The 14,416-nt window shown below is 48.0% G+C and overlaps 1 protein-coding gene across 2 annotated transcripts in view; it reads left to right on the top strand.

Moving 5' to 3' along the window:
* Window positions 1–14,416, top strand: part of LOC144174413 (sister chromatid cohesion protein PDS5 homolog A-like) — a 44,208-nt gene that overhangs the window by 6,937 nt on the left and 22,855 nt on the right. For both annotated transcript variants that reach the window (XR_013323470.1, XM_077703121.1), the window contains exons 3-7: window positions 198–407; window positions 3,832–3,918; window positions 11,986–12,086; window positions 12,552–12,669; window positions 14,302–14,382. Coding sequence is in view for 1 of the 2 variants with exons in the window: in XM_077703121.1 (XP_077559247.1) it covers window positions 198–407; window positions 3,832–3,918; window positions 11,986–12,086; window positions 12,552–12,669; window positions 14,302–14,382 (597 nt within the window). In the remaining variant the exon portion in view is untranslated. The remainder of the gene's footprint in view (window positions 1–197; window positions 408–3,831; window positions 3,919–11,985; window positions 12,087–12,551; window positions 12,670–14,301; window positions 14,383–14,416) is intronic.

Genomic DNA, 14,416 nt, shown 5'->3' with positions numbered 1-14,416 from the left:
ATCATGCTCAGCTGCAGATTTCGCTGTACATTTCACTTTTTTGTTTTACCGATTCCTATGACAAAGGAATCAACCACAGTTTTTTTAATCCTTTACTCCCACTTCATTAGAATGTACCTGTTTCGGGGTTGCTGCAGAAATTCACTTAGCATATTCACGCAGCCTAATGAAGAACACACTTCGTCGTTCCTCTGCAGGTGTGTGTGACCCAGTGTGGTCGGCTGACATTGCCCGGTGGAAGTGGTGAGGCAGGGCAGCCCTGGGTCAACGACCTTGCCCTGCTTCTCAGTGGAAAGGGCTTCTTGGGGCACAGCAGCGGTGCAGTGCAGCTGATGGTAGCACGCTGCCACTCCCTTATCATGCTATCGACGGTCGATGGTGTGCCGTACAGCGGGCCAGATCTCGTGGTAAGTCTTCCTGGAAATGCTAAAAGTTGCAGCATACCTTTTGTGCTAGTAGTCGTGTGAGATGTAATTAGATATTGAGAAAAGAAAATGTTGCTTAACTTTTGCATCACTTCGAATGAAATAACTTTGCAATGCTGGAAGCATTGCAAACAGCGTTGATAGGAAAGAAAAGACATCCTTTGGAGTAAGGAACAGTAGCATTTCATCTCATCACTGTGACTAGTAAAGGGGAGCAGTGGGGCTCGCATGCCTACACAAATGTCAAATCTTTCGGAGGTGCTCCATCAATGTTTGCACTATTAAAAGAAAAAAAGGTTGTACCCTTCCACAATATGTGAAGTATAGTAATTTGTATCCAAAAAGGGGACTTTGGGACAGGACCAGGGATGGGGGGGGGGGGAGTTGGGCTTAATTTGAAAGATAGGGAAAGATGGGGACGTAAGACGGGGACAGTGCGGTGTTTGTTTCTGAACTTGTCCCCATTTTTCGTGCGCTGGTTTCTCTGATGAAACTTACCAACTCACCAAAATTGCCATTTTGGTTCAATATGTAAAGTACTTTCGAACGCAATACCATTTAGAGGAAGGGTGGGCAATGTTGCCTAAGGAAAAAACAGAAGCCAAAGAGAAGAAAAGTTTCTTAGAGTATCAGTTGGGAATTGTAGGACAGTTCAGAAGTGCTCTTTCCTGCTGCTCATCATGAGTAATAGAACATAATCATAGCCCTACTGTCATGAAATCATAGTCATGAATCATGGCACAGTCATCATATAAGCAGTCATATTGAAATATGAAGGCCCTCAAAGTTGCTTTCACTACTATACACAAATGCATTGCTGGAAAAATGGATTTTAGGGGGCAATATCTGTACATATTTTCTATTGTTATTTATTACATTTTTACTAAATGCCCCCAATGACCCCATGTTAACCTATGGGGTGCATTTTCTCGCCCATGATGGACAAATGGAGCAATTGTGCCTAAGAATGCTTATGCATTAAAAATACACATGACCGGAACAGTGTGTATCTTATAAGTATACTATCAGGGGCAGGATCTGTACCATCCTGGCCTTGATGTTTCAAAATGAGATCCTTCTAGGATATACTAAAACAACACACAGTATAATAACATATAGTTCTTGGCCAAACAAAAATTCTTTAGTACTACTACTACTAATATATAACAATGTAATATGGATGGGAGGTTGCTGAAAAAACTCCGAACATGGCCCACACTCTAAACTTTAACACAATAAAGTGAATACTCTCTTCAATGTTCCCCTGATGCTCCATTGTCAGGAATAATATCCTGCATCCAGACGATGTGGTAATGCATTTTTAATGAGCATAGTTCCTGTTTTGTCCTGGCTTTGTGTCATTTGTGTGAATTAGGAATTGCGAAAAGTAGACCTATTGAATTTATGTCGCCTAATTAACCACACTGTATAGATATATAACGAATGGGGAAACAGCTAGAACTATTTCAAGGTCAAAGCTATGTGTTGTGATTGTGCTTGACTGGAAACTATCCAAATTTGTTTGTTTCCAAATCATTGTTTTGAGAAGCGGGCACATTAGCCCATCGAGGCTCCCTATCCTGGTCAATCCCACAAGTACAAGCTCAACTTGCGATGTCCCACTAGAAGGTTGGAAAGGCTCTCAAAGGCGGGAAAATAAGAAAGGCTGCAGGTTACGGCGGCATAACTGTGGATCTTTTGAAGAAGAGAGGAGATATTGTACTGTGAATGGTTGCTGTACTATTTTCCAAATGCTTGAAGACACAAAAAGTGCCCATAACTTAAAAAACGCCAGCGAAATTCTGATTCATAAGAAGGGAGATCCCAAAGACCTCAAGAATTACAGATCGACCCATCAACCTACTCTCAGTTGTTTATAATCTGTGTTATAGTTAACCACATTGGAGACAGCCTGGATTCCAAACAACCCAGATAGCAGGCTGGGTTCAGCAAAGGTTACTCAACCATAAATCCCATCCATGTCGTCAATCAAGTGATAGACCGCAGAACTAAACCGCTTACATGGCATTTATAGACTATGAGAAAGCGTTTGATTCCGTACTCACCGCAGCTGTGCTAGAAGCACTAAAAGACCGGGGAATAGAGGAAACCCACATAAGTCTTCTAAAAGACATGTATAAGGAATGCATGGGCAGGATAACCCTGCACAAGAAAAGGGATAAATTTCTGATCTGTTGAGGAGTTAGACAGGAAGATACCATCTCGCGAAAACTAGTATTCACAGCATGCTTGGAGGGGGTATTTAGAAAGCTGGACTGGGAAAACATAGGATTAAGGATAAACGGAGAATACTTGAGCCATTTGAGGTTTGCAGATGACATCGTCTTGCTGAGTGGCATGAGACTGCAGAACACATTCAAACAATCCTCGAGGAATTGCAATTTAGAAAGCACAGCCGTCAGGCTAAAAATTAGTATGAATAAATCTAAAGTTATAAGGAATAAGCATACTAAAAATGTCATCTTCAGCTTAGGAAACAAAACACTAGAAAAAGTAAAAGAATAGAACTGATTGATTGAAATTGTAGGGTTTAACGCTCCGACGCAACGCAGGTAATGAGGCGCGCCGTATTGGAGGGCTCCAGATTAATTATGACCGCCTGGGGATCTTTAACGTGCGCCGAAATCTCGTACAGATGGGCGTTTTTGCTTTTCGCCTCCATCAGAAAAGGGGCCGCCGCGGCAGGGAATCGAACCCACATCCTCGTGCTCAGCAGCACAACGCCTTAGCCACTGAGCCACCACAGCAGGTAAAAAAAATATAACTACCTTGGACAGATGGTTAGTGCTGACCCCAACCACCAGAGAGAAATCCAGCGCAGAATAGGTATGTGTTGAGGCGCACTTGAAAAGCACTCTTGATTAATCAAAAGTACGCTACCTCTGTCATTAAAAAGAAAAATCTAAAACCAGTACATGCCGCCGGTGATGACATACGGAGTTGAAACTTGGCGCCTTATAAACAACTAGAAAGCAAACTTAGGTCGGCTCAACGGGCCATGGAACGAATAATGTTAGGAGCAACACTCAGGGACAGGAAACGAGCTACCTGGATCAGAGAACCAACTTGAGAAGATATCATAGTCCAAATAAAGAAAAAGAAATTGACTTGGGCTGGCCATGTAGTGAGACGAACCGACAACCGGTGGACAATTAGGGTAACAGAGTGGATTCCAAGAGATGGGTCTAGAAGAAGGGGAAGGCCATTAATCCGATGGAGGGATGAAATAAGGGAACTCGGGGATAAACTATGGACTACAGTAGCGCAGGACAGGAGTGGTTGGTGGTCAGTGAGAGAGGCCTTCGTCCTGCAGTGGACCTGAGTAGGGTGATGATGATGATGATTGTTATTATGGTATTTGCAGATCATGTATTTAATATTTCAGAATGTGTTGGAACATCTGATCATGCAGCTGGGGTCACTGAAGAACTTTTCTGGTGTTTTGCACGCGGAATGGTGGGAATTGTTCAAGGTGAGCTCATCAGCAGTGTACGCTGTTTTTTAAGATTCTTTTTAAATTAGCTACTAAATTTTTGTCATCTAGACATGCTGAGAAGGTTACTGTAGAAGCACTTTTTTAGGCCCATATTTCCGGCACTTTTAGGAATGATTTTCTATTTCAGAAATACAGAGTCAACAGTATATTGCTATGTCAAAACATAACACAATTGATATCGTTTAAATGACCCAAACATTATTTAAATTGGCAGGAATATTTTGGAACATGATTTTCCTGACTATCAACAAAAACATACCCGAACTTGTGCTTCCAAGGTCACTCGAACTCATTGGTAATTTAAAATATCAGAAAGTTTAGAATGTGTAAATTGTGAGTCGCGCCTATTCACCATTTCATTTATCTAGGTGTAGTGTACCAAGTAAGATTGTGTTTTCAGTTCACTAGGAGTGCTGATGGCTCCACCAGCCATTGGAGCATGTTGCTTGTGATGACTCTGGTGTACTTCACAATTTAGCTTGCACAAAGTGGTTATACAGTTAAAACTCGATCTAACGAACTCACCAGGAACTGAGAATTGTTTCGTTAAATCGAGAACTTTGTAAATTCGGGACTGTCATTTTTCAAACAGTTGATTCCATAAATTCGATATTTATATAAATGGAACATCATAGTTGCGGCGGCCGTGACGCTCGCCGGCTGATAATCTATCAATGCCTGGGGAGGAAGACGAAGATATAGCGAGAGCGGACGCGCTTCACATCGGCTCCGTTTCTAATGGCAAATTAGCAATGCCCATTAGTTCTAAGCCTTGATTCGTGTTCACCAATGTGTTCGTGAAAGCACACGGCATCGATTGATACCAACATCATCAAAGGCAAGTCGATTTATCTGACTATTCGACTTTTCACCGGCGTGAGGCCACTAAGCTTAGGCGTGGTCACCGAGGGTAGGCCCAGCGCTACATCAGCTGCGGCCACCTCGACCCCGCAAGATGGCAAGTTTAGACGCCGAGATGGAGTCGTCCACTCCGTCCATCAGGGATTTTGGAAAAATGAGTGTGCAAGTGGAGGGTGAGGACATTTCACCCGAAGAAATGCAAGAAGCAGGATGGAAAATGGCGAGTGTCCGTCTCGCTCGAAGTCGCCAACAAGAAACCCCGTCGCGGACGAGCAAAGACGCAGCCGCAGCTAAGCAGGCAGCGGCTAGCGCCCGGAAAACAAGATCTTCGGCGATCAAGGCTGCGAGAATGCCAGCGCTGCCCAGGGATACCATCAAGATCGTCTTGAGACCTCGAGGAGGTATCAACTTGGCCAAGCTAGGCATAGTGGAATTGACTGCGGCTGTACATGCAGCGGCCGGTACCACCAAGGAAGTTGAGTACGAGGACATCCTCTGTGTAAATGCTCAGCAAAACATTGTTGTGATCTGCACCTCAGAGGAGGAACGAGCCACCCGGTACAGCCAGATCAAAGAAATCGCCATACGGGAAAAGAAGCATGAAGTGTGGGCCTACAGAACTGCGCCGCACGATACGGTCAAGGGAGTCATCAGAGGAATCCCGATAAGCGAAACCTCCGACAACATTGACGAGCGCGTGGTCAACAAGCGTAATCCGCTAGCCCTAGGAGCCAAGAGAATCGGCGAAACGACAACGGTCATCGTCGTTTTCAAGGGCGCGAAGGTTCCGACTTACGTGAGGTACGGGTCGGCGTTGCTAAGATGCTCTCTCTATCGCAAGCAGGTGGATGTCTGTCACCAGTGCGGGCGCGTTGGTCATCGAAAAGACGTGTGTCCCACCCCGAATGAAAGAAGATGCCGGGGGTGTGGCAAACTCAACCCGGAGGAACAGCATCCATGCTCACCAAGATGCAAGCTATGCGGTGGGGGTCACGTTACGGGTGATAAGGCCTGCAAGGCACGCTACAAGACGCCATATGTCGTCAGGAAAAGACAATGGGAGCGGCGTTACGCTTCGGTAGAAGAGAGCCAGCTGCCATCGGAAAGCGACTTCCCAGTACTGGGCTCCGCCCGCAAACCAAGATCACATTCGAGGAACCGTTCGAATTCTAAGGGCCGGTCGCCATCCCACGGAGGCATCTTGCGCCGTCAGAGTCGGAGTCCCAGCACCTCCCGGAAAGGAAGATCCCCGTCAAAGGACCGCGTAAGCTGGGCGGATGCGGCCAAGAGCACCAGAAAGGCCAGCGGCAATGCAACCAAGAAACAGCACACGCAAAGCAAGGAGCACGAAATGATAGAGGCTCTTCGCGAGGAAAACAAGGAATTGAGAAGAATGATAGATGAATTGAAGAAGAGCCTACAATGTCTGGCGGAGGCTAGGGGCAATGACACCGCCCCGGGCCCTTCGACCAACAAGTCTGAGTCTCTGCCTAAGGGGCAGCCAATGGAAACTGTCGATGATGCCCAGGAACTCAAAGAACCGGCACTCAAGAAGAGGATCACGAAAAAACGTGGCACCAAAGAAATTAGCAGCAACGAAGCTCGACTAGAGGACAGGTTGAGCAAGCTAGAAAAGAGGAAGGAGCGAATGTTCGAATCGAGGATGGAAAAAATGATCGACTCGCTCAAGTTGGCCATCGCCGAAAAAAGCAGGATAGACCACGAACGGTTCTTGCAGATCGAGGGAGCCACCCAACACACTCTAAGCTATGAGGCCTTATCCCAACACCAGGACCCACGCACGACGGCGCAGGGCGGCATTACCAGTACAGACGAGTCATGGCCCCAGAAACAACAATAGTCGTTTGGCAGTGGAATTGCCGCGGCCTGCACAGGAAGTGGGCAGTTCTACTGCAACACATCGAGAGCAGCGACCGGAAACCAGACATAATCCTACTCCAAGAAACTTTAACAGTGCGTCACCCCCTACATGGCTACAGAGCGCTATGGTCTACCGACGACAATAGCCGGGGACTATGCGTCATGGCCAGGAAGGAGCGCACAATGCTAGAACTTAATCTCACGAACGTTACAATTGATCACGTCTTTGCGGAAGTGGTGGTAGGCAGGAAAAGAAAGGAAAGTATTTATATCCTCAACGTTTACAGCAACCCCAGTAAACGCAGGCAGCGCTTCAGGGCGCTTCTACTCAAGGCCAGTGCACAGGCAGGCTGCTCCAAGCTACTGGTATGCGGCGATTTCAACGCCATGGACCAGTCCTGGGGTTACGTCAAGAGCAACGCCAAAGGCAGAAACCTGGCGCAGGATGCGCTCGACAATGGGTACGTCCTCGTCACGGATCCTGCCAACCCGACGAGAACGGGCAACTCGGTGTCCAGAGACACCACCCCTGACCTCACCTTTGTCAAGAACATCGTGGCGGAGGACGTACAGTGGAAGAACACCGGACTGGACCTTGGAAGTGATCACATGATTGTGGAAACTACAGTGCGACTGAGTGGAGCCAGCGCACCTCAGGCACGAAAGCACAAATGGGTCGACTGGGAAGCCTTCAGAAGGCAAAGAAACGAAGCCGCAGACGAAAACGAACACATCCAAGACATCGCCGCCTGGATGAAAAACGTTACCAGGGACGTGAAGTTGGCCACGAGAGAAATCGAGACGGATGTTCAAGTCGACAGCATGGACAGCAGGCTAGTCCATCTAATCCAGGCGAAGCGATCTCTACCAGAGCGATGGAAGAAGCAAAGGCTCAACAGAGGGCTGCGGAAGAAGATCGCCGGTCTGAATCGCAAGATTGAGGAGCACTGCCACGCGCTCAACAACCAGAAATGGAACGAACTCTGCAACGCTGCTGATGGCCAACTCCACAACGGCAGAACCTGGAACCTGTTCCGGCACCTACTGGATAAGACGAAGACCAAGTCTTATCAGAGGGATAGGCTTGCAAAGATCCTACACGCGGAAATCAAGGAAAGAGGCGAGGATGCGGTGAAGAAGACACTTCTGGAGAAATACATCCCATCCACGCCGAAAGTCACCCACAGAGATTACTTTGGAAGCCCAAAAGACAGGTTGGACAGAGACATCGACGTCGAGGAAGTGCGGACGGCTCTGCAAGAGCTTAACAGCAGATCGGCTCCGGGTCCCGACCACGTGCCGAACGGAGCACTCAAGAACCTCGATGACCGCTCGATTGTAGCCCTCACGAAATACTTCAACGAGTGCTGGAGGTCGGGAGTCGTACCGAAGGAGTGGAAACATTCTAAGATGATCCTGATACCCAAGCCTGGAAAGCCGCCGAGCATAGACAACCTCCGTCCAATATCGCTCACATCCTGCGTGGGCAAGGTACTGGAGCGCGTCCTACTAGCGCACTGGCAAGAATATCTCGAAAACAACGACCTTTACCCCGACAGTATGATCGGATTCCGGCAGCACTTGTGCACGCAGGACGCCATGATACAACTGAAGCACCTCATTGTCGACAGGGACACCCGAGACTCAAGGGCCGTCATGGGCCTGGATCTACAGGGGGCCTTCGACAATGTCAACCACTCGGCGATCCTGAGCCAAGTCTCTAAGTTGAACATGGGCAAGCGGACCCACGAGTCATAGGTAGCTTTCTCACGGGCCGAACGGCAGAAATCGTTGCGGGGGATCTCGCAACGGACGCCAAAGAGAACGGCAGCCGAGGCACCCCTCAAGGGTCGGTGATCTCGCCGCTCCTATTCAACCTAGTCATGATCGAGGTCGCCAGTAGACTCGCAGAGGTGGAGCACGTCGGGCACACCATATATGCCGACGACATCACGCTGTGGGTCGAAGGCGGCAGCGACGCTCGAGTAGAAGAGGCGCTTCAGCGGGTGGTACGGACGGTCGAGGAAAGCCTCGAGGGCACCGGCCTCAGATGCTCACCGAGTAAGTCCGAGGTGCTGCTATACAGGCCCAGGGAAGGTCCCCGCACTGAAAAGAGAAGCGACCGCGAGGAAATCTCCGTCTACACCAAAGATGGTACCGTCATACCCAGAGTCACAGATATCCGTATTCTGGGAATGCTTATTAACGAGCACGGAGGCAACGGGAAAACAGTGACACGGGTCGTCGGCAAGGCGGCCAACGCCATCAGACTAATGAGAAGAGTGTCGAACAGACGGAGGGGACTTCGCGAGGAGAACCTCACGAGGCTCGTGCACTCTTTCGTCCTCAGCCACATCACATACGTGGCCGCCTTCCAGAAATGGAAGAGGGACGAAACGAACAAGCTCAACGTAGTCATCCGAAGGGCATACAAGACGGCCATCGGAGTTCCCGAATGCACCAGCACGGAGAGGTTGTACACTCTGGGCATCCACAACACCCTCGACGAAATTGCCGAGGCTCAGAGGATTGCCCAGCTGGAGAGGCTTTCCATGACCAAGCCCGGTAGGAGAATCCTGGAGAAGCTTGGAATACGATATCATGAACAACAAGGAGCCAAGATGCCCGTCCCGGACGAGATCAGGAGCAAAATTCGCGTGGACACTATCCCGCGCAACGTGCACCCCGAATACAATGAAGGCAGACGCAAGGCGAGGGCCAAGGCACTGGCGGACCTGCACGCCGGCGACACAAGCGCCCGTTACGTGGATGCTGCCGAATATGCGAGCAGAAGAGGATTCGCCGTGGTTGTCGTCGATGCTGGGGGCAGCATCAGAGCGGCGGCCAGCACAGCGAGCGGTACATCCGAAGAGGCTGAAGAGGTGGCCATCGCACTGGCCATCAAAGACCCGGGCTGCCGCACTGTCCTCAGCGATTCGCGGCAGGCAATCAGGAACTTCGCCCGAGGCAGGGTCTCTGCTGCTGCGACGAAAATTTTAAATGAGATACCGAGACACCGGGAAAGGGCAAGAATAAAGTGGTTTCCGGCACACGCAGGGGAAGTGTCGCACACCAACGCCAACCATAACGAAACCGCACACGCCCGCGCGCGCGAACTAACAGACCGCGCCGGGTCAAGTGGTGATCACTTGTGGTTCAGTACAAGAGACCGAATGACCAGCTTCAACGAAATAACCAAGGCCTATCGGCTCGCCAGACGCACGCTCCCGCCGCCCTGTAAAGGGCTGAGCAGGGAGCAGGCAGTCATATATAGGCAGCTTCAAACACGAACGGTCATGAGCCCGGCTTTCATGCACAAGATTTTCCCGGAGGCACACCCCGACGGTACGTGCAGGGTGTGTCGCAACGCCCCCGCGACTCTTGAGCACATCGTCTGGGACTGTCTGAACTTCCCAGAAGATTCTACATCAGGAAGGCTTCCACCCGCCTTTGAAGAGGCTAAGCGATCTGGCAACCAAGACCTCCAACTCGAGGCCGTCCAGCGGGTCATCGTGGCGTTGGCCAGGCAGGAGACTTCACAGCCCGGTAACGGGCGGGGGGCCTCTAACCCTGGTGGCGACAGCGAGGACGACACTGGCCAAGTCTGAAGTCCTAACTTGGACTTCAACCGCAGGCACAATAAATGTTTTTCCAATCCAATATCAATGCCTGATCTTGAAAAACCAGCTAGGGCTTGGCCTGAAGTCGTCGCATGCCAGCAGAGGAGCAATACACATCGCTTTTTGTCGTACCACTTCCTGGCTGAGCGGAATGCTCTGGGTTCTCACATCCTTGAGCCACATGAATAGGGCTTCATCCAACTTTTTGTGCGGGATGGTCTTGAAATTATTTTTCTTCGAAGCAATCCCAGATGAAGTGGTGTGAATGATGGCCACTTCGTCCTTTCCCTTCAAGATTGTGGAAAGTGTGCCAGCCGGGAAGCCGTGGTCTGCGGGCATGGAACAGCTGAGTTTATCTCGTACAGCTGTGTAGAAACAAAACTAGACGCTTCATTTTTCCTTTCTGATGTGGCACAAAAGTCTTTGTGGCGTTCTATGAAACACATTCGAAACTGCTCCTTTGAGATATGTCTGTTTCTTGAAATACTTTGTTAAATCATGTATGGTGCTGAATCTATTTCGTTAGTTCTAATTCATAAAAGCATTGAGCCGTATCGGCACCTGCGGGGGAATCTAAATTTGTTCGTTAGACTGGGAAATTCATAAGATCGGGTTTCGTTAGATCGAGTTTTGACTCTACTCTGTTGAAAGTGCTGTAAAATATAAAATGAAAAGCCTACCAATCTGAAAATGTTTTCGTAAATTGGACCATTCGGTGGATCAGTTTCAGGACTGCCTTTCTTCATCAAGTTCTTCATAATGATACCAAAAAATATCCATGCCATATGATCATGCTAGGCACCTAGAAGATTTAAAATATTGTCATCACTTATAAAACGGACATACTGTATCAATAAAGCATGAAAACTAGAAGAGCACTTGTGTGCATGAAGCCAGGTGGTATCAACTACACTAATCCCCATTGGTGTGGTGAAAAAAAATGCGAGCAAGAGGAGCTGAAACGAATGATTCAAGCTGTTTTACTTGTCGTGCACAGCATGCGCTCAACACACCATGCTAATGAGCTGGCATTTTTGCTCTGTAACGATTTTAAAAAGCTTGCCCCAAAGTGAGGGAATGCAGAACAAGACCTGCTTACAAAGCCAACTGTAAATGGCGAGTAAAATTCATAAAATAATTAATGTGCCATCTCTTAACTCTCGTCTCAACTCTCTCACCTCTCACTCGTTCATGTGTTTCCTCCTGGGTCCTTGTTTATCTTTACGAAATCATATACCCACCTCCGTTAAAATGGAAAGAGCATTTCTAGCAAGAAATCATAATTTTGACCTTCATTTCTGGCCAGATTTACAGATTCTAGCTGGAATTGACAGCTTCTAACTAGAAAAATTCTTAGTCTAGCTAGAGACGATTTATTTCCAGCTTGCAGGTTTTTTCCTAGCTGCACTGACAAATGCCGGCTGGACGTAATAGCTGCCAGCCGGATCGAAATCTCAATCCAGCTAGAAATGAGCTAGAATATTTCTAGCAAGAAGAAATTTTCGGTTCAATAATCCAGCTAGAAGAAATATTATTTTCAACTGGGCATAAATCACTTCCAACTAGGTCGGCTCACTGCGTTGCTTCATCCTCAACTGTGATGCAAGGAATGCTGCAAGGAATATCAATTTCATTTGCAGTCATTCTGCATACCCTTTTTGTTTGCCCCCCTCCCCCTCAGACACTGGGCCACGGCCGGCTGTTCATCCGCCTGCAACCAAAACCGCGTAATTTTCCTAAGATCATCCGCAGCCTGTTTGTCAGCCTTTACAGCTCAATCAGGTTAGTGAGGACGGCTGTCAGGTTAGTGGATGCTTTGGCAGTCACTCACTCCGTTCTTTTGTACAGCAATAACTGTCAGAGACCATGAAAATGTGTGTTACTTAAAGGTCTTTAATATCTCTTTTTAACGCACGGCACGGGATTACCGTGCAAGCAACTAAAATAGGGCACAAGTACGTGGCAAGGCATTTCCATGAATTCACATCTCAAGTCCTTTGATACGCAGAGTTATTGGCATAAAGAACCTTGAGCCGTATATGCTAGCGTTGTGACTTTAAAAAGCTGATGACTTTGTCTTAAGGTATAGGTTGCTAGTACTATGAACCAGATTTGGTAAAAAAAAAATTGTGTGCAGTCATCACCTCTAAATGCCACCATAATGAAAATAACGCCAAGCGCAATCTCCTGTTCACTGTTGCTGAAATGTTGTGCTTATGCTAACTGAAACCAATTAAATTTCGGCAGCCATGACATCAACCTGATTGCTGAAGGCTGGCGATTCCTTTCGCCAATCTTGAATGACTTGGATGCACCAGAAGCGACACTTGGTTACATTTTTGCCCATCTGATTCCACCGCTGAAGGTAAGGGTTATTAGCAGTGACCTTGAATTTATTGGTTATTATTTATTTACCATACATCGTGGCACATTTTCATAGTTGCTGAAAACGCTTGCTCCTCAGTGATAGGACGACCTTACAAGTTGCAGTGGTTAATGACTACCGTAATTACCCGATTCTAACGCGCACCTTTTTTCCGGAAAAATAGGTCGAAAAATCGCATGCGCGTTAGAATCGGATACGAAACCGAAACTGCCGAAACAACGGAAATTTCGTCTCGCCCATCGCCATCTCAAGATGGCGCCAAAGCTTTTAGCAACAGTTTTTCGGACACAGGAAGCATAGGCGCCCAGGCTTTTCTATCGGCGTTCACACAAATCGTCAAATCGTTCCACTTGCGCACTTGATAACAGCAATGGCAGCAGCGGCTCTCACGCGTTCAAAACGAGGAGTGGTCGGCTGAAGCGTGCGCCTCTGGAGAAGTTCGCAGGATGGGCGTGCGAGGCGTGGGCCGCGATCCCATCGATCATGGTTGAACGTTCGTTATGAAGTGTGGCATCGCGAACGCGCTTGACGGCACCAAGGACGAGATGTTGTCGTCAGCGGAGAACGACGAGGAGTGAGATGGGTGAGATTACTTCGAGGAATAAATCGCCCGTTCATTCGTTTTTCTTGTTCACAAAGTTCCGTGCGCGTTACAATCGGAAGTGCGAGTTTTTTCGATTTTTTTTTGCCAGGAAAATCGGGTGCGCGTTAGAATCGGGTAATTACGGTAGTCACTAGAGTGTCATGATTCTTCTTGTTATGGGAGGTAGGATAGTGTCACTTTTACAGATTGAGGAATGGCATACCGAAAGAAGGCATACATGGAGTGCCTTCTTAAACAAGTGTACCTAACTTGTTGAGCCACTTCACCAAAAAAATTAAAGCTGTTGCACTCAATGTAAAAGCTGTCAGAAGTGCAGAGCAGTGATTCGCCATAATGGGCTGTAGTGCCGTTGACCGCTCACTGCTACCACCCAATGCAATTCAGATTTCCCGCCTTCGACATGCTTGCGCGCCCCTTGCCTGAAACTGCGCCGGCGGGAGTTCTGTTCTTTTTGTGCTTGCTTTTCCTCCCGCACGTGCCGGCGTTGCACTGCAACTTTTTTTCGCTTAATATCGTAAAAACCAACCCAACGAGCATTCCTAACTAAATGAACACGGGTGCTGCCGGATTTTGCCTCAAACGTACCTACAATTTTCTTTTCACTGAACAACGGGGAGGTGTATGACAGGTGCCAGTGGTTCACGAGTTTCGAGCGCTTATGACTACTTACATAAACTGCTTGGCTTTCGAAGCCACTAGTGGGACGCCGCAACGACAGAACAATGAGTGGCTCTACTTAGGTCTTGAGCTACAACAACAAGGCAAGCCCCTGAAATGCTCTGCACTTAAAATCAGCTCTTCTGAACCGCTCTCCAGTGGTGGGGATATTTTGGCACTTTTGCTGAAGCATGGTTGTTGTTGTAGGGAGCTAACATGGTGGGTTGCTTATTGCATGCCTTGATAATGCCATGCTGTGACCATTTTATACATTCGGTCAGTTTATACAGTAATGAGCTTGGTTCAGGTCCTGGCTCTTTTTCTTCTTCGTCTTTTTTCTTTTTTTGCAGAAAAAATTTCCATTTTGCTACGCTGCATCCAAAGAGCTCGTACGGCATGCATCCTATCCTTTGCAGCAAATAATTGAAGAGGTGAGCAACTGCAGTGATGGCTGTTCTGTTCGAT

This window comes from Haemaphysalis longicornis, unplaced genomic scaffold (genome assembly GCF_048455015.1).
Source record: "Haemaphysalis longicornis isolate Haplotype H1 unplaced genomic scaffold, Haemaphysalis longicornis Haplotype H1 scaffold_3, whole genome shotgun sequence".
Classification (NCBI taxonomy): domain Eukaryota; kingdom Metazoa; phylum Arthropoda; class Arachnida; order Ixodida; family Ixodidae; genus Haemaphysalis; species Haemaphysalis longicornis.
The sequence above is the reverse complement of the archived record's forward strand: the minus strand, read 5'-3'. Positions and strand labels throughout refer to the sequence as shown.